General features: G+C 42.1%; 1 protein-coding gene across 6 annotated transcripts in view; it reads left to right on the forward strand.

Moving 5' to 3' along the window:
- The window catches only part of USP9X (ubiquitin specific peptidase 9 X-linked), a 500,932-nt gene extending 482,381 nt beyond the window's left edge, over window positions 1–18,551 (forward strand). For 5 of the 6 annotated variants that reach the window (XM_063955592.1, XM_063955595.1, XM_063955594.1 and 2 more), the window contains exons 42-45: window positions 12,618–12,774; window positions 13,205–13,417; window positions 14,620–14,715; window positions 18,036–18,551. In XM_063955592.1, the coding sequence (XP_063811662.1) occupies window positions 12,618–12,774; window positions 13,205–13,417; window positions 14,620–14,715; window positions 18,036–18,170 (601 nt within the window). In that variant the 3' untranslated portion in view covers window positions 18,171–18,551. The remainder of the gene's footprint in view (window positions 1–12,617; window positions 12,775–13,204; window positions 13,418–14,619; window positions 14,716–18,035) is intronic. The other variant, XM_063955597.1, reaches the window with a different exon arrangement.
- Window positions 18,552–19,018: the final 467 nt, after the last annotated feature.

Below are 19,018 nucleotides of genomic sequence, written 5' to 3' on the forward strand. Positions count from 1 at the left end.
CCATGGCAGCTGGTCTTCTCCTTCAGCCCCTTCCTCCTAAGTGTTAGTTTTGTTTGATTTGTAGTTTTTTTAATTTATTTTTACTGGCTGAAGTGTGCTTCACAACTATCAGCACACACACAGAGACTCTACAAGAACTGAGCAGTGCAGGAAGGGGGCTTCTGGGTCTTTACGCTATAGGGCTGCCGGAGAAAGTCTGTTTACTGCCTCAGTTCTCCTGTTTGGGCCCCAACTCAGTGGACCATTTGAACCTGTTGCCAGTGCTGTCCCCTTTTAGAGTGTGCCAGTGGCTGTAAGGTCAGAATATGGTGGACACCATATTGCCTGTTATGTTCCCACAACTCCACAGCCCTAGAATGGGTTACAGCAAATGTTTTCCCTGTAAAAGGGAAGTTCACAGTGGTGTTTGTACTTGGATGAGAGTGAGAGAGCTGGGGGAAGATCTGACTACACATGGGCAACAGCATCCTTTCATTCCTGTGCTGTACAGCTGTACTGGAGAGGGAAGAAACTCCATGCTGAGCCTTATTATACAGGAAGTGAATTATTTCTTGTTATTACTGTAGATTGTGCTTATTTTGTCTGCTGTATGTTATTGCTCTGCATATCAGTATCTGCCTGTTATTGCAGTGTAGTCTTCATAGCAATACCATTTCTGTGTTATTGCTGTGGTTCACTTACACTATATTTTCCTTTATAAGCCCCCTTCCCTCCACATGGATCACAGCCAAACCCTGTGGTAACTCTCAGGGATTAGGTTACATTGGCTTCTGCTGTCTTTAGCCTAGCACCTTGTTACTTTTATTTAGAGGCTGTCTGCAGATTTGGGAAGACCATAGGTGCACTCACCATTAATGGTGAAACTGGAAGTGATCATCGATGACAGCATCCCTATGTAATTGAGGATCATCAATGTGTTCACCCATCGATGGGCATTTTCTTTTTTTTCTTTTTTTTCTTTTTTTTTTTCACTGACTGGCCTGTGGGACAATCACATCCAGGAGGTTGGAGCTTTGCAGGTGCATCAGGAACAACGCTAGGCTCCGTTCCCATCACCAACTAGGTGGAAAAAAATCCATTCATGGTGGAGAACCATTGGTTTTCCACCATCAAAAGCAACATTGACTATTACTGGCATTTAAAAATCAATGTTTTGTAACCATCTGTGGTCTATGGCTAACCCTACAGCGGATGCCTTTAACCATGCAGGCTGACATGGCTCAGTTTTGAGAGACAGACTACCCCATTACAGTGAGGTGGTTGTCACTGATTCTTCTCTCCCCTACATTTTCATGTCCAGGAATTGACCAGTATAGGCAATCTGTGTAATGCGGCATGTGCTGCTTCTCCCTGTGGCAACATCAGCTAGATCAGTCCTGCCAGTCTGTGGGTGATAAGCCAGCATGCTTGGATATATGTAGAAACATTTTTGTAATTTACATGGATGTGCTATTTTTTGGAGTTTATAGGTATTAGTATAAATGTATATACAGGTTGAGTATCCCTTATCCAAAATGCTTGGGACCAGAGGTATTTTTAGATATCGGATTTTTCTGTATTTTGGAATAATTGCATATCATAATGAGATATCATGGTGATGGGACCTAAATCTAAGCACAGAATGCATTTATGTTACCTATACACCTTATACACACAGCCTGAAGGTCATTTTAGCCAATATTTTTTATAACTTTGTGCATTAAACAAAGTGTGTGTACATTCACACAATTCATTTATGTTTCATATACACCTTATACACACAACCTGAAGGTCATTTAATACAATATTTTTAATAACTTTGTGTATTAAACAAAGTTTGTGTACATTGAGCCATCAAAAAACAAAGGTTTCACTCTCACTCAAAAAAGTCCGTATTTCGGAATATTCCGTATTTCGGAATATTTGGATATGGGATACTCAACCTGTATAATAATATACTCACTGTTTCTGTTTTTATCCCTAAATAGAGGCCATGGACATGCCCAACCACACTTAACTATTGTACTAACATCACGTAATTCTAGGTATAGATGGCTGAGTGTGTCTCCTTTCCCCCTTGGCTTCACATCACTGCTGTGGCTTAACCTACAGACACATGGGCTCACTGAGTATAATACTATGTATTATAATTAATTCATCTGCCATAGGTCACCATGTACCACTTTCCTCTATAGAGGGTCATAACGGATATATATATTATGTTTGAGATATTAAGATGTGCGGCCATCTCGCATTGTTTGGGTTGTCAGACTTGTCTGCTATGCGTGTTGTGTATATTGTAGGTTTATATAAACCCCATGAGTATAGCAACTGCACCATTATTGTAAACCCTGAGGTCTGGGTCTCATTCCCAACAGATGTTTTATAATAAGTCTAAGTCTTGTGATTTCTGCGCTTTTTATGATGCAGGACTGTATACAACGATGGATCTCGAGTAGTCAGTAACAGGTCTTGGTGCTATGACACGTTTGCAGTTATTTTCCTCCTGCGTAGTGATCCGATTTAGCAGCACCATGGCTAATGCATATCAGTCTCTCCAGTTCGCTTCAGGAATCTATAGTCTGTATATGTATATATATATATATATATATATATATATATATATATATATACATAAATATGTGTATGTTTTATATATATATATATATATATATATATATATATATATATATATAGTTCCAGCACATGCCTGAGAAATTTCAAGAATCAGAGTCTGAACCCTAGCTAAAGGTTCATGTGTGTCTTCCTTGCTGGAGGTATTCTTGGGGGACACTGGGAATCCAACAGCGAACGCAGCATGTCCCCTTGTGGGCTCGCCATGCTTCGGGCCCGGTGATAACCTTTTGGTCGCCACACTATTATATTGCCCCTTCGGTGGTGGCGTGGACCACCACCCGAGTGGGAATAACGGGCTTGGGTAGGGAATTTGACTGCTGGCATTTCCCTGGCTGTCAGGATCCCGACAGCCGGTAATTTAACAGTATACCATTTTTGGAGCTCCAGTCATCCAGGAAGCTTCCTCTTAGTGTGAGGGTTGATTGTCCTCTTTAGTCAAAGGTGTTGGAACAAAGTTTTTGAGAGGCGCCAGGCTGGGTCACGTGGCATAGTGCGATCTCCATCTAAACTAATCAGGATGAAGATAATCCCTTTTCGGCTGCTCCATCTTATCCCTCTCCATAGCCTGAAAATATTGTGGTGCTCCTGTCTGTGATACAAGGTGAAACTTCTGGGAATTCAAACTGTGAGGAGTTCATAGGATAAGATGATTATTGCTCCAACAAAGAGGATGTCAATGAATTTTTGTTAGTGATTCAACAAACCCACAGTATTAATCGGATATTTCCTTTTTTCAAAATGTTCTCCTCCGTCATACCAACAATTGGCAGAACTTTTGTTGCGGCCTGGCATAAACCAAATGGGCAGTGTTCAATTTCCGAGGAGCTGTTTTTGCTACCCCTTCTCCCATGTAACATGGGTACATGGGAGACGCCCATCTAGCCTTAATGCCCTTATTGTTCATCTTGCAATATCCACCACATTCATATTACTTTGATCTTCTTCAACATGGATAAGAAATGTGTTCGGATTTTTAAATCCATCTTTGCCACTGCGGGCACATTTGTCAGATCCGTGCTAGTGGCCTCTTGGGTAAATAAAGTGGTAGCAAAGTGGAGTGAGCAAATTAACACTACGGGGTATATTTACTAAAGTGTAGGTTATTAGAAGTGGAGATGTTAACCATAACAGCTAATCAGATTCTAGCTTTTATCCTCTAGAACGTACTAGATAAATAAGTAGATTCTGATTGGTTGCTATGGGCAACATCTTCACTTACAAAAACCTGCACTTTAGTAAATATACCCCCAAGTCTAAATATCTGGATCACCCAATCCTGAATTGTTGCTGTTAGTGGGACCATATATAGGGAACATTAGTGTACTAAGGAGAAGCTGTCACTAACACTACTAGCAAAATATCCATAATCTCGGCCTTGGTAATACACGCACTGTTTTTTTCCTGGAATCCGTTCCAAATGGACTCTGGAGCCTTAACCTTCCACTTAGTCTGACCTCTACTGGTCCAGAGTTGGACAGGGTTATTTCTCAAACTATGGCAGGAAAGTGTTCCATCCATTCCATGACCTCTCAGTCACTCTTCTTTCTGTTGGGCTTTGTTATACCCCTTTTCCACCTAAGTCCCAGGTCTGACACAAGATTTGGAACACCGGATCAGACCCTGGACTGACCCCTTTCCACCGCGACTCCGACCCGGATTATTTCTGGGTCGGTGTTGTTTACACTGTAGTGCTGGGAGTCTTGGCAGCAGCAGCATTAGCTGTAGAGACTTCAACTCCGCCCCCTCACATTACTGGCCATGCCCCCAGATAAGTGTCAGCGCTGCAGGAACCAGAAAGCAACATCCCCATGGATCGCCCCATGCTGTAAACACGAGCTGGGTTGGATGACCCCACTTAAATTCTGCCATTTCTCTTACGTCCTAGAGGATGCTGGGGACTCCATAAGGACCATGGGGGTAGACGGGCTCCGCAGGAGACATGGGCATTTTAAGAAAGACTTTAGATCTGGGTGTGCACTGGCTCCTCCCTCTATGCCCCTCCTCCAGACCTCAGTTTGCTACTGTGCCCAGAGGAGACTGGGTGCTTTTCAGGGAGCTCTCCTGAGCTTTCTGACAGAAAGTATATTTGTTAGGTTTTTTATTTTCAGGGAGCCTGCTGGCAACAGACTCGATGCATCGAGGGACTGAGGGGAGAGAAGCAGACCTACTTCTGTGAGTTTCAAGGCTCTGCTTCTTAGGCTACTGGACACCATCAGCTCCAGAGGGAGTCAGAACACAGGTCTCACCCTGGAGTTCGTCCCGGAGCCGCGCCGCCGTCCTCCTCACAGAGCCAGAAGATAGAAGCCGGGTGAGTACGAGAAGAAAAGAAGACTTCAGAGGCGGCAGAAGACTTCATGATCTTTACTGAGGTAACGCACAGCGGTGAAGCTGTGCGCCATTGCTCCCATACACCTCACACACGGCAGTCACTGTAAGGCTGCAGGGCGCAGGGGGTGCGCCTTGGGCAGCATATAAACCTCTTTTCTGGCAAAAATAATATATATACAGCTGGCCACTGTATATGTGTGTGTGTGTGTGTGTGTGTATATATATATATATATATATATATATATATATATAATGAGCCCCCGCCAGTTTTTCAGTATATTTGAGCGGGACAGAAGCCCGCCGCCGAGGGGGCGGGGCTTCTCCCTCAGCACTCACCAGCGCCATTTTCTCCACAGCACAGCGCTGAGAGGAAGCTCCCCGGACTCTCCCCTGCTTAATCCACGGTGAAAGAGGGTTTTGAAGAAGAGGGGAGGCACATAATTGGCGCATTTATAAATTACAACAGCGCTACTGGGTAAACATATAATTATATAGTGTTTTTTCCTGGGTCATATAGCGCTGGGGTGTGTGCTGGCATACTCTCTCTCTCTCTATCTCTCCAAAGGGCCTTGTGGGGGAACTGTCTTCAGATAAGAGGATTCCCTGAGTGTGTGGTGTGTCGGTACGCGTGTGTCGACATGCCTGAGGTAGAAGGCTTTCAGGAGGAGGAAGAGGTAAAAATGAATGAGGTGTCTCCGTCGACAACGCCGACACCTGACTGGATGGATATGTGGAATGTTTTAAGTGCTAATGTTAATTTATTGCACAAAAGATTAGACAAAGCTGAAGCTAGGGTACAGTCAGGGACTCAACCCATGCCTGCCCCTATGTCGCAGGGACCTTCGTGGTCTCAAAAGCGCCCACTATCCCAAATTGTTGACACAGATACCGACACGGATTCTGACTCCAGTGTCGACTACGATGATGCAAAGTTGCAGCCAAAATTGGCTAAATGTATTCGATATATGATTATTGCAATAAAAGATGTTTTGCATATCACAGAGGAACCCCCTGTCCCTGACACGAGGGGGTACACATGTATAAGGGAAAGAAACCTGAGGTAACCTTTCCCCCCTCACATGAGTTGAACGAATTATGTGAAAAAGCTTGGAAATCTCCAGACAAGAAACTGCAGATTCCCAAAAAGATTCTTATGGCGTATCCTTTCCCGCCAACGGACAGGATACGGTGGGAATCTTCCCCTAGGGTGGACGAAGCATTGACACGCTTATCCAAAAAGGTAGCGCTACCATCCCAAGATACGGCTACCCTCAAGGATCCTGCGGACCGCAAACAGGAGGTTACCTTGAAGTCCATTTACACACATTCTGGTACCTTACTCAGACCGGCGATTGCGTCGGCCTGGGTTTGTAGCGCGGTAGCAGCATGGACAGATACCTTATCAGCGGAAATTGAGACCCTAGATAAGGATACCATTTTAATATATATAAAAGATGCTGTCCTATATATGAGAGATGCTCAAAGAGACATTAGTCTGCTGGGTTCTAGAATCAACGCTATGTCGATTTCTGCTAGATGAGTCCTATGGACCCAGCAATGGACAGGTGACGCCGACTCATAGAGGCATATGGAGGTATTACCTTACAAGGGTGAGGAATTGTTTGGAGAAGGTCTCTCGGACCTGGTCTCCACAGCTACAGCTGGTAAATCAAATTTTTTGCCTTATATTCCCTCACAGCCTAAGAAAGCGCCACATTATCAAATGCAGTCCTTTCGATCACAAAGAAACAAGAAAGTACGAGGTGCATCCTTTCTTGCCAGAGGTAAGGGCAGAGGAAAAAAGCTGCACAACACAGCTAGTTCCCAGGACCAGAAGTCCTCCCTGGCCTCTACAAAATCCACCGCATGACGCTGGGGCTCCACTGAGGGAGTCCGCCCCAGTGGGGGCATGTCTTCGACTTTTCAGCCACATCTGGGTTCACTAACGGGTGGATCCCTGGGCGGTAGAAATTGTCTCCCAGGGTTACAAGCTGGAATTCGAAGAAGTGCCCCCTCGCCGGTTTTTCAAATCGGCCCTACCAACTTCTCCCCCAGAAAGGGAGATAGTGTTAAATGCAATTCACAAATTGTATCTTCAACAGGTGGTGGTCAAGGTTCCCCTGCTTCAACAAGGAAGGGGATATTACTCGACCCTGTTTGTAGTCCCGAAACCGGACGGTTCGGTCAGACCCATATTAAATTTAAAATCCCTGAACCTATACTTGAAAAGGTTCAAGTTCAAGATGGAATCGCTAAGAGCGGTCATCGCCAGCCTGGAAGGGGGGGATTTTATGGTATCTCTGGACATAAAGGATGCATACCTTCATGTTCCCATTTATCCACCTCATCAGGCGTACCTAAGATTTGCGGTACAGGATTGTCATTACCAATTTCAGACGTTGCCGTTTGGTCTCTCCACGGCCCCGAGAATTTTCACCAAGGTAATGGCGGAAATGATGGTGCTCCTGCGAAAGCAAGGTGTCACAATTATCCCGTACTTGGACGATCTCCTCATAAAAGCGAAATCAAGAGAGCAGTTGCTGAACAGCGTATCGCTTTCACTGAAGGTGTTACAGCAACACGGCTGGATTCTCAATATCCCCAAGTCGCAGTTGGTTCCTACGACTCGTCTGACTTTCTTGGGCATGATTCTGGATACGTTGGCAGGTTCCATGTGAGGATCTTCCAATGGGACCTACTGGACAAGTGGTCCGGGTCACATCTACAGATTCATCAGTTGATCCCCCAGGGCCAGGGTATCTCTCCTGTGGTGGCTGCAGAGTACTAGCCTTCAAGAGGGCTGCAGGTTCGGCATTCAGGACTGGATCCTGGTGACCACGGATGCGAGTCTCCGAGGTTGGGGAGCAGTCACACAGGGAAGAAGTTTCCAAGGTCTTTGGTCAAGTCAGGAGACTTGTCTTCACATCAACATCCTGGAACTAAGGGCCATATACAACGCCCTATGGCAAGCGGAGACCTTACTTCGCGACCAACCAGTTCTGATCCAGTCAGACAACGTCACCGCAGTAGCTCATGTAAACTGCCAAGGCGGCACAAGGAGCAGAGCGGCAATGGCGGAAGCCACCAGAATTCTTTGCTGGGCGGAGAATCATGTAAGCGCACTGTCAGCAGTGTTCATTCCGGGAGTGGACAACTGGGAAGCAGACTTCCTCAGCAGACACGACCTGCATCCAGGAGAGTGGGGACTTCATCGGGAAGTCTTCGCACAGATTGCAAGTCGGTGGGGACTGCCCCAGATACACATGATGGCATCCCGCCTCAACAAAAAGCTACAGAGGTATTGCGCCAGGTCAAGAGACCCTCAGGCAGTAGCTGTAGACGCCCTAGTGACACCGTGGGTGTTCCGTCCGGTCTATGTATTTCCTCCTCTTCCTCTCATACCCAAGGTGTTGAGAATAGTAAGAAAAAGAGGAGTGAAAACAATCCTCATTGTTCCAGATTGGCCACGAAGGACCTGGTATCCGGATCTGCAGGAAATGCTCACAGAAGATCCGTGGCCTCTTCCTCTAAGACAGGACCTGTTGCAACAGGGGCCTTGTCTGTTCCAAGACTTACCGCGGCTGCGTTTGACGGCATGGCGGTTGAACGCCGGATCCTAGCGGAAATGGGTACTCCGGATGAGGTCATTCCTACGCTGATAAAGGCTAGGAAGGACGTGACATCTAAGCATTATCACCGTATATGGCGAAAATGTATCTTGGTGTGAGGCCAGGAATGCTCCTACGGAAGAATTCCATCTGGGCCGCTTACTTCACTTCCTACAAACTGGAGTGAATATGGGCCTAAAATTAGGCTCCATTAAGGTTCAGATTTCGGCCTTATCCATTTTCTTTCAAAAAGAATTGGCTTCTCTTCCAGAAGTACAGACGTTTGTGAAGGGAGTGCTGCATATTCAGCCTCCTTTTGTACCTCCGGTGGCACCTTGGGATCTTAACGTGGTGTTGAGTTTCCTTAAGTCCCACTGGTTTGAACCACTTAAAACGGTGGAGTTGAAATATCTCACTTGGAAAGTGGTCATGTTTGTTAGCCTTGGCTTCGGCTAGGCGAGTGTCAGAATTGGCGGTTTTGTCTCATAAAAGTCCCTATCTAGTTTTCCATATGGATAGAGCGAAATTGCGGACCCGTCCTCAATTGTTGCTTAAGGTGGTGTCATCTTTTCATATGAACCAACCTATTGTGGTGCCTGTGGCTACGCGAGACTTGGATGATTCCGAGTCCCTTGATGTAGTCAGGGCTTTGAAAATTTACGTGGCCAGAACGGCTAGAGTCAGAAAAACAGAAGCACTGTTTGTCCTATATGCGGCCAACAAGGTTAGCGCCCCTGCTTCAAAGCAGACTATTGCTCGCTGGATCTGTAACACGATTCAGCAGGCGCATTCGACGGCTGGATTGCCGTTACCAAAATCGGTTAAGGCCCATTCCACTAGGTAGGTGGGCTCATCTTGGGCGGCTGCCCGAGGGGTCTCGGCACTGCAACTATGCCGAGCTGCTACTTGGTCGGGTTCAAACACCTTTGCAAAGTTCTATAAGTTTGATACCCTGGCTGAGGAGGACCTCCTGTTTGCTCAATCGGTGCTGCAGAGTCATCCGCACTCTCCTGCCCGTTTGGGAGCTTTGGTATAATCCCCATGGTCCTTACGGAGTCCCCAGCATCCTCTAGGACGTAAGAGAAAATAAGATTTTAAACCTACCGGTAAATCTTTTTCTCCTAGTCCGTAGAGGATGCTGGGCGCCCGTCCCAAGTGCGGTATTCTTCTGCAAGACTTGTATATAGTTATTGCTTACAATAAGGGTTATGTTATAGTTTTCATCGGTCTTCGACTGATGCTATGTTGTTGTCATACTGTTAACTGGGTAGTATATCACAAGTTATACGGTGTGATTGGTGTAGCTGGTATGAATCTCGCCCTTGGATTAACAAAATCCTTTCCTCGTACTGTCCGTCTCCTCTGGGCACAGTTTCTCTAACGGAGGTCTGGAGGAGGGGCATAGAGAGAGGAGCCAGTGCACACCCAGATCTAAAGTCTTTCTTAAAGTGCCCATGTCTCCTGCGGAGCCCGTCTATCCCCATGGTCCTTACGGAGTCCCCAGCATCCTCTATGGACTACGAGAAAAAGATTTACCGGTAGGTTTAAAATCTTATTTTCCCCTTCATGTTGCTACTTGGAAATGCATTGTACCACAAAAAATTCCTAGTGTACATGAGTACACCTGGCCAATAAAGCTGATTCTGATTTACACTGCCCCTAAACCAGGGTCCTTCCTAGGACCAACACTGCAAGCTCGTCGGATTAGATTCCCAGGTCACTGGACCCAAATTAGCCCTTTCCCACTGAGCCGCTTCCCAGTTTATCACAGCAGTAACCCGCGGCAGTGGAAAAGTGGTTTTAATTTGTAACTGGGCTTTGTTCGTCTGTAACTGAGGTCTAATTGTGTGGGTATAGCGAGGAAGAGCCAGATTACAAACAAGTGGTGTCCACCAAATGGATTCAGAGAGATGGATGGAACTGTAAGTACAAAATGCTTGTGTTCTCATATCTATTTACTATTGCAGTGGAGCCTTTCTTTAAGTTAATGTGAACTTGATTTAAGTATATAAACAGTAAAAAGGGTGAAAATTGGGCCTTTAAAGGGCGATTTGGATGTCTTGATTAGTGATAGGGAAAAAGCGGATTTATTTAATAAATTCTTTTCATCAGTATACACGAAAGAGGACAGATTGTCGAGAGTAGAGCATAACATATAATAGCGACCCGTTGCTTGGTACTTGGTTAAACGAGGGAGTAGTCCGAGAAAGTAAAATTAAGATAAATTAACTCTCCTGAGCCGGATGGACTCCACCCCAGGATTCTTATGGAACTTAACATAGAGATATCGAGACCTCTATACTTGATTTTCAGTATAGCAGAGGTAGTCCCAGTATTTAAAAAGGGTATTAAAATGCACCCCGGGAACTATAGACTGGTAAGTTTGACATCTTTAGTGTGGAAAATACTAGAAGGTATATTAAGGGATAGCATACTAGAGTACTTGGATACTTCCAAGGTTATTACTAGGAATCAGCATGGCTTTGTGAAGGACAGGTCATGTCAAACGAACTTAATAAGCTTCTACGAGAAAGTGAGCAATAATATTGATCAGGGTAAAGCAGTGGGCATGATCTTTTTAGACTTCGCTAAGGCCTTTGACAAAGTTTCACATTGGAGACTAATTCTCAAACTAAGAGAGCTTGGGGTAGGAAACACTATTTGTACTTGGGTGAGTAATTGGCTGTTCAATAGGGAACCGTGAGTGGGGATTAATGGGATGTACTCTGAATGGGCTACAGTACTCAGTGGAATACCGCAGGGCTCAGTACTCGGGCCAGTGCTGTTTAACATATTCATTAATGACCTAGGAGAGGGACTCGGAAAGCACAGTGTCAATTTTTGCAGTTGACACTAAACTATGTAGAGTAATTAATTCAGACAAGGATGTTGAGTCTCTACAGAATGATTTATCTAGACTTGAGGTCTGGGCGGATAAATGGAGAATGAGGTTCAATATAGACAAATATAAAGTTATGCACTTTAGGACTAAGAACAATCAGGCACCCTTTAAACTAAATGGGAAAAATGTAGGGATAACGGTAGTTGAAAAAGATTTGTGAGTGCTCATTGATAATAAACTTGGTAGCAGTATGCAATGTCAAAATGCAGCAACAAAAGCTAATAAGGTGTTAGCATGCATAAAACGGGGTATGGAGACAATAGAGACTGTAATCCTGCCACTGTACAAATCATTGGTGCGACCACACCTGGAATATTGTGTACAGTTCTGGGTACCTCACTATAAAAAAGATGTATCTTGGAACTCTAAAGGGTTCAGAGGCGAGCCACTAAACTGGTTAAGGGGTTAGAGGCACTGGATTATGAGGAAAGACTTAAAAGGTTAGATATGTTCACACTGGAAAAGAGGCGACAAATACATTAAGGGACAAAACAAGGATTTATCAAACTATTTGTTTATAAAAATAAAACAGGACACGAGGACACCCCCTGAGGTTAGAAGAAAAAAATTCCATACTCAACGGAGAAAAGGGTTCTTCACAGTAAGATCAGTAAGGATTTGGAATTCTCTTCCAGAGAAGGTAGTAATGGTGGACTCAATCAGTAAGTTTAAAAATGGATTAGATAAATTCCTAGCGGAAAAAAATATCCAGGGATACAGCATTTAATTAATGTAAAAATTATAATACAGGTTGAACTCGATGGACATTTGTCGTTTTTCAACCTCAACAACTATGTAACTATGATTGAACACATTATACACAATCCAAGTCAAAAGATTGAGTTCTTGATAGATTAATATAAAGGCAACGTAATGAAAGAGTAAAGTTAAATTGTGCATTCTAATTTGAGTATGTGTTTCTGCTTCTAAAGTATGCCTACATTTCAGTGGTCTTATATAATCATTCTTTGCTTTTGTTAACTGTATTCCCGTAAGCGGCAACTCTGCTACAGGAAGAAAGGGTTTGTAACTTAGTTGTGGCAGTTTAGTAGAAATGGTAATAAATACAATATTGTAACCACATATAGTTATTTATTTTTTGCATTGATCACATGGAATGCATTAATCATAAAATTTAAACCAAATTGGGGTTTTTTCTTTAGGATTCATAATGCACTTAAAGGAATACCAGATGACAGAGATGGTTTATTTGATACCATCCAACGCTCCAAGAACCACTATCAGAAGAGGGCTTATCAATGTATAAAATGCATGGTGGCTTTGTTCAGCAACTGTTCTGTCGCTTACCAAATATTGCAGGTAACCTCACATTTCAAGTGTCGTCTGGTGCAACCATTATGTATTTATGGTCCATTTATCACGATGCATTATTGTTATCTACTGCTCTCCACTTTTTCTTCAGGAGAACATTTACTAAACTTTCTTTGTCACTACGCATCAGTTATTCACATAATATATGCATACTGTATATGGCTGTTCTCAGAAGGGTATCTGCAAGACAGACCATGAACTGAAATAACCAAGTGACAGATGTTTTGAAGAAATGTAACACAGAGCTAGGTGTAAAATTAATGCAATAAAGTTTGTGTGTACAAATGTGGCACTTGTCCATGTGCTATTTAGGAAGGTGAAATGTAGTATGTTCATTGTAAGGATAAACAATACTAAATGAATGTAATGTAACGTAATTGGACTATTTGCCTGAGTACAAAATATTTCCCTCTCTTAGAGCAACGGAGATTTGAAAAGAAAATGGACTTGGGCAGTGGAATGGTTGGGCGATGAGTTGGAGCGCAGGCCGTATACTGGCAATCCGCAGTACACCTACAATAATTGGTCCCCACCAGTACAAAGCAATGAAACCTCAAATGGCTACTTTTTAGAGAGGTCGCACAGTGCTAGGATGACTCTTGCCAAGGCTTGTGAGCTTTGCCCAGAAGAGGTAATTCAGTTTGCAGTTTATTTAGATTTGCATAGCCGTATGTATAACATGTGAAAAGAGCAGATTTTAAAATACATCTTTGAAGGTAATTTCTGTTAATAATCACACTGCGAATATTATAGCGATCTAATCACCTTTAATTTCTTCGATTAGACATAGTGTGAAAAGCTAGTTTGTGCCTATTACATTGTTTCTTTTATGAAAATTAAAGCAAAGCTTGCTACTGGCAGACCATTTTTTTTTTTTTGGCACTGACATTCACAAGTGTCCCCCAGTTGTTATGTTAATGGAATACACGCACAGTCAAAACGTTCTACTTTTCTTCCCCCTACATCAATAAATATCAGTAATACAGAACGAAGAAAAACACCTTTTTCCTTCTATAAAAGTTGTATAACCCTGGTTTTATGTTTTGCTTTACTAACTCCACTAATTTGTACTAATGACATTTTGTGTTTTACAGCTTTTATTTTAAGTAGAAATAATGTTCTATTGCTGAAATTGCGAATTTTAGGAATTTGTAACTTGAGAATCTGTAAGTGAATATTTCAGAAACATTTTTTAGGTTTGTCCTTGAAGTCGTTTCATCCTTGAAAAATTTAATTTTGTGTACCTTCACTTTGTCAATAGTGGAACAAATATTGGAGTAAAACATTGTCTGAGGTGTCTAATAATGTGACTGCATATAGCCAGTATTGAACTGTGACAAAGCGATACTACTAATTTTGTGCTTGTACTATTTTGAAAGTTTTAAGATGGTTGAATTTAGCTGTGTATGAATATTTGTATGTGTGTAAAGAGAGACAGAGATATAAAAATCCCCATGGGAAATAGACTTGGGTTAATATGTAATAGCCTGCGACGTACAGGCTGATTGGGAATTCTGTCGAGTCTGCCCGTATTTTTAAAGCAGCAATCATTTACAAGGCAAAATGAGGTGGTTTGCCCTGTAAATGATTGACGCTTAAAAATATGGTCAGATTCGACGGAATTCCCCAACAACTTGCACCTCACAGGCTATTGCATATTGCTCCTGGTGTAGTGGAGATTGTAGAGTTGTGTATTAAGAGGACTAGGCCTCAACTGGCCTAAATTTGTAACAAGTATTTTTTAATATTATCGTCTGGCAGTAAAACTGTTGAGATGAGTCTGAATTATGTAAACTTGTGTATGACAAAATTCGACTCTTACAAACTTTATAGGAGCCAGATGACCAAGATGCCCCTGAGGAACATGAGTCCTCACCACCTGAAGATGCCCCATTGTATCCCCATTCACCTGGCTCTCAGTATCAGCAGGTATAAGATGCACTTTTATTTATACACTCTCTTGTGACTTATTTGGCAATGATTCTAACCCAGATCTAAGGAAAAAGGACACTTGTATTTCATGATAAAAACAATGGATGTGGCACCACGTGGCGCTAATTTTATACCCTCAGGAAAAAAGGACCTTACACAATGGAGTCTGGTTTGTTCTCAGAGGCAGTAGGTTCATATAATGCATACAGGCTTATAAGGCGGTTTTGATATTGCATGTAGATAAATCAAAAGGTGTTGAAGTTGCCACTATCCCTCAATGGAACAAGACTCCTTACTGGATGGCTGAGGTAATGGTTATAAGAGAAAATTGAATAAAGATAGGGTACGGTGAAAACTGAGGTAATGGTTATAAGAGAAAATTGAATAAAGATAGGGTACGGTGAAAACTCACTGCCGGTCACCGTCACCTCCTCTCCTGTAACCCGCCGACTCCACCGAAAAACAAGCCCAGCACCAGCGTCCTGTCTCCACACACACAGGAAACTTCTCCTCCCCCCTCCTTCCCCTAATCCATGTCCTTCACTCTGAGCTCACACAGAGCCTCTCTCTCACTCCCTGCATTAACTCCTTCAGCTCCTGAAGTGGTGACAGCCCGGGCTGTCACCACTTCAGGAGCTGAAGGAGTTAATGCAGGGAGTGAGAGAGGGGCTCTGTGTGAGCTCAGAGTGAAGGACATGGATTAGGGGGAGGAGAAGTTTCCTGTGTGTGTGGAGACAGGACGCTGGTGCTGGGCTTGTTTTTCGGTGGAGTCGGCGGGTTACAGGAGAGGAGGTGACGGTGACCGGCAGTGAGTTTTCACCGTACCCTATCTTTATTCAATTTTCTCTTATAACCATTACCTCAGTTTTCACCGTACCCTATCTTTATTCAATTTTCTCTTATAACCATTACCTCAGCCATCCAGTAAGGAGTCTTGTTCCATTGAGGGATAGTGGCAACTTCAACACCTTTTGATTTATCTACATGCAATATCAAAACCGCCTTATAAGCCTGTATGCATTATATGAACCTACTGCCTCTGAGAACAAACCAGACTCCATTGTGTAAGGTCCTTTTTTCCTGAGGGTATAAAATTAGCGCCACGTGGTGCCACATCCATTGTTTTTATTGTATTTTTGTGAATCACGGTGAAAGGTTCCTTTGGTATCCAAGGGCTGCTAATAGTATTTAAGCGCACAAAGGGTCTATTTTTCTTTTGTTCACTTGTATTTCATGGTTTAGTCCATTCACAGGAAAATGACGTTCAATCCTAATGTTAATTTGGTTTCTGCAAGTCTTTTCAATTTTAGTTGTGTGCTTTTAGAGTTCATGGTTTAAGTTGTGTACTTACCAAATTAGTCACAAATTGGTAATTGATTCTTTTTAACAAAGGTAAACAAAGCATGACCCACAAACATGTTATCTACCCTTTTAATGGGTTTCAAAGTGTATAGATATATGCGCCATTATTGGCACCTCCAAATTGTATTCTAATATTGACCTACCTAAAAGACTTCCAAAGTGTATCAAATAATATAATAAATTAACACTGCTCTCCCTATTTGTAAGATTAACTTGAAGCACAGGCCAAAATTGGTGTTCCAGTGATGATGTGGTTTGTAAAGCAGCTGAAAATATATTCTTATTGATAATTGTAATTAAAGAAGGAGCATTATATATGAAATTTTCTAAATATCTGCTCTGCCTTCAAATTGCGCATGTTTCACTCTTCTATTGTCAGTGCTTAGCATGTTTGTTTGTAATTTGTGAAATTCTGCAGTGTTACTTAACAATGGCAGTTGGTTGACTAGCGTTAACATTTACTAAGGAATTAAAATAAAATAATTTTGTTGTAATACTTTCATTGATTAAAGACTATTCTATTTTCAACATTTTACTTTTAAATGCCCTAGTACTGCTGCTTTGAATCCTATTTTAATGTAAACTAATTTAATATATAACAGTGGAAAATATTCTATATCTAAAATTTTGAAAAACCTAAGATTGTCTAAACATCTAGTTGCATTTTTCCCAAAGATGCTAATAATTGTAGGTCTGTTTCGCTCTTGGCATGAAACATTCTTTTGCACTATCCCATCATTCAGGTTCTTGAGTAATCCAGACCTCAGCCAACAGTCTTTTTTTTCCAACAAAAAAAGACCTATTGCAAGTCCAGGAAAATTCTAAATGTACTTGACAGTCCAGTTGAGGGGGAGTTCTTAAGTGAATTGCAGTTTATAGGAACTTACAGTCCCCTTGGTTTTGGGACCGTTTCTTCAGCAGGTTTTCAATACAGCTTACAGCTGACAGAGTAGGGGAAGCTTCTGGCCTCCTCTTTAAATATCTTTAAATACATGCTATTTTTGCCAGCCAGATAGGTTAGGCATGAAATCTCGACATTTATCATGTTGATGCTGATGAAACAATATCGTCCCTGGTGGTCCAACAGTCGCTTAACCTGGTCCCTCTGGCAGTGGCATCTCCAGTGATTGCTTCCTGGTCCTGACGGTCATGTTGCTGTCCATATGATGCGCCAGTGTTCTGATAAATACGGTACCCATAACCCTAACCCTCCCATCCTGCAAGCTAAGTGTGGAACTCAATTAGCTGTGATAACTGTGCATTTGTCCCCGCAGGCTGCACTTAACAGGGATTTTTTTTTTCCAAACCTGAGCAGATTTTTTTTTTTTTATTATTATTATTCAATATTTATTTAGTGTGGCCAAATGATGTATTAAACCTAGGCTTACCATGAAATCCCTTTAAACCAGGACACTAATGAATAATACAGGTTCTGTGGCTGGCGCCATTTCAAGCCAGAATGTTAGCTAGTTTTAATTAGCCACAGAATCTGTATTATCCTTGAGCGTCCCATTTTAAAGGGATAGTACGGTAAGCCTGAATTAACCCTTCATAATTACATTTAACATCATTGGGTATAACAAAACGCTTGCAAACAAAAACTTAAATATGTAGCATTATACTGTAAACCTTTTACATGAATTGTTGAGTTAGGGATAGAATTTGTGCTTGGTACAATAAGTCAACGAAGGGGAAATTACATCCTCCATATCCGGTTTATGTTCCAGATCTACTGTTGCATATAGATCTACATTCAAGATTATACTACCTAATGAAGTGTACACTCAAGATTATAGGTGTCTCTTATCACTAAATTAAAGACAGGGCTTGCAGAATTCCATCTATGATAATTCCCTTCGACAATTTAATCATAGTTGTTGAGGCTAATGATCTTTAGGTTCTGATGCTAAAATAAAAGTTTGACTGTACATAATATCTTCTGTTATGCCTTTCAGAATAACCATTTGCATGGACAACCTTATACCGGCCCAGCAGCACATCACATGAACAATCCTCAGCGGACAGGCCAACGAGCACAAGAAGAATTTGAAGGCAGTGAAGAAGCTCCCCTAATTCAAACAAAAGATTAGTGAAACTCATAATCATTATACTTATCTCCTCTGAGACTGTGCACCCAGGCCTTACAGTCCAACCTTCCTTTGTGTCTGGCTAATATTTAAAACTAGAAAAAAAAACTATTCCTAATCAACTTCGAGTGGAGAGTCTATTCACTGTCTTATCTGCAGAAACTTGCTGTCAATATATAACCCGCCTGCAGTGGAAAGTGTATAGTGTTTTGTAATAAACGGCCTGATGCTAATGTGTAAATGGCAAAGGTGTACATAGTATATTAATGTTTGACTGTTAATTCTTATGGAAGACTTTTTTTTTTCCCCCTTTTTTTTTTTTTATTTGGGGCTTGACGAGATTCACAGATTTACAAAAAAATAAAAATATTTTAAAAAAATCAACCTCGGGGGTGGGGGAGAAGTTTTGTTGAACAATCTGCTCTACAATAATTTTTCTGCCATACAGCAGTTGGATCTTTGCAGCAAATGAAAAGTAAATCCTTTCTGCACCAACCACAGAAGTAGTTCAATGTTAACTTTTCACCACCATGTCAGCTTTCCTCTAAACAACTTTGATGGTTGGTAAACTTGTGTTTTTTGGTTTGTTTGTTTGTTTTTTTTTTTTTTTTCTTTTGGTTGATGTGGATAAGTGGTGATGTAACATTTGTTTCTAGATTTCCTCCCATTACTTTCATTATCATAATAGTTTCAACATTGAAAAATGCTGTAACATATAGCATGGCTTCACACCAGGGTAGTGTAGCCAGATATAGGGGTTTCGGGAGGGGTGACTGGGACAATATGTTCTACAAACAGTTGCACTGTTCAGGGCTTTTTTTGTGTTTTGATTGTTAGGCCTTGACTATAAA

The sequence above is a fragment of the Pseudophryne corroboree genome, chromosome 2 (assembly GCF_028390025.1).
Source record: "Pseudophryne corroboree isolate aPseCor3 chromosome 2, aPseCor3.hap2, whole genome shotgun sequence".
Lineage (NCBI taxonomy): Eukaryota > Metazoa > Chordata > Amphibia > Anura > Myobatrachidae > Pseudophryne > Pseudophryne corroboree.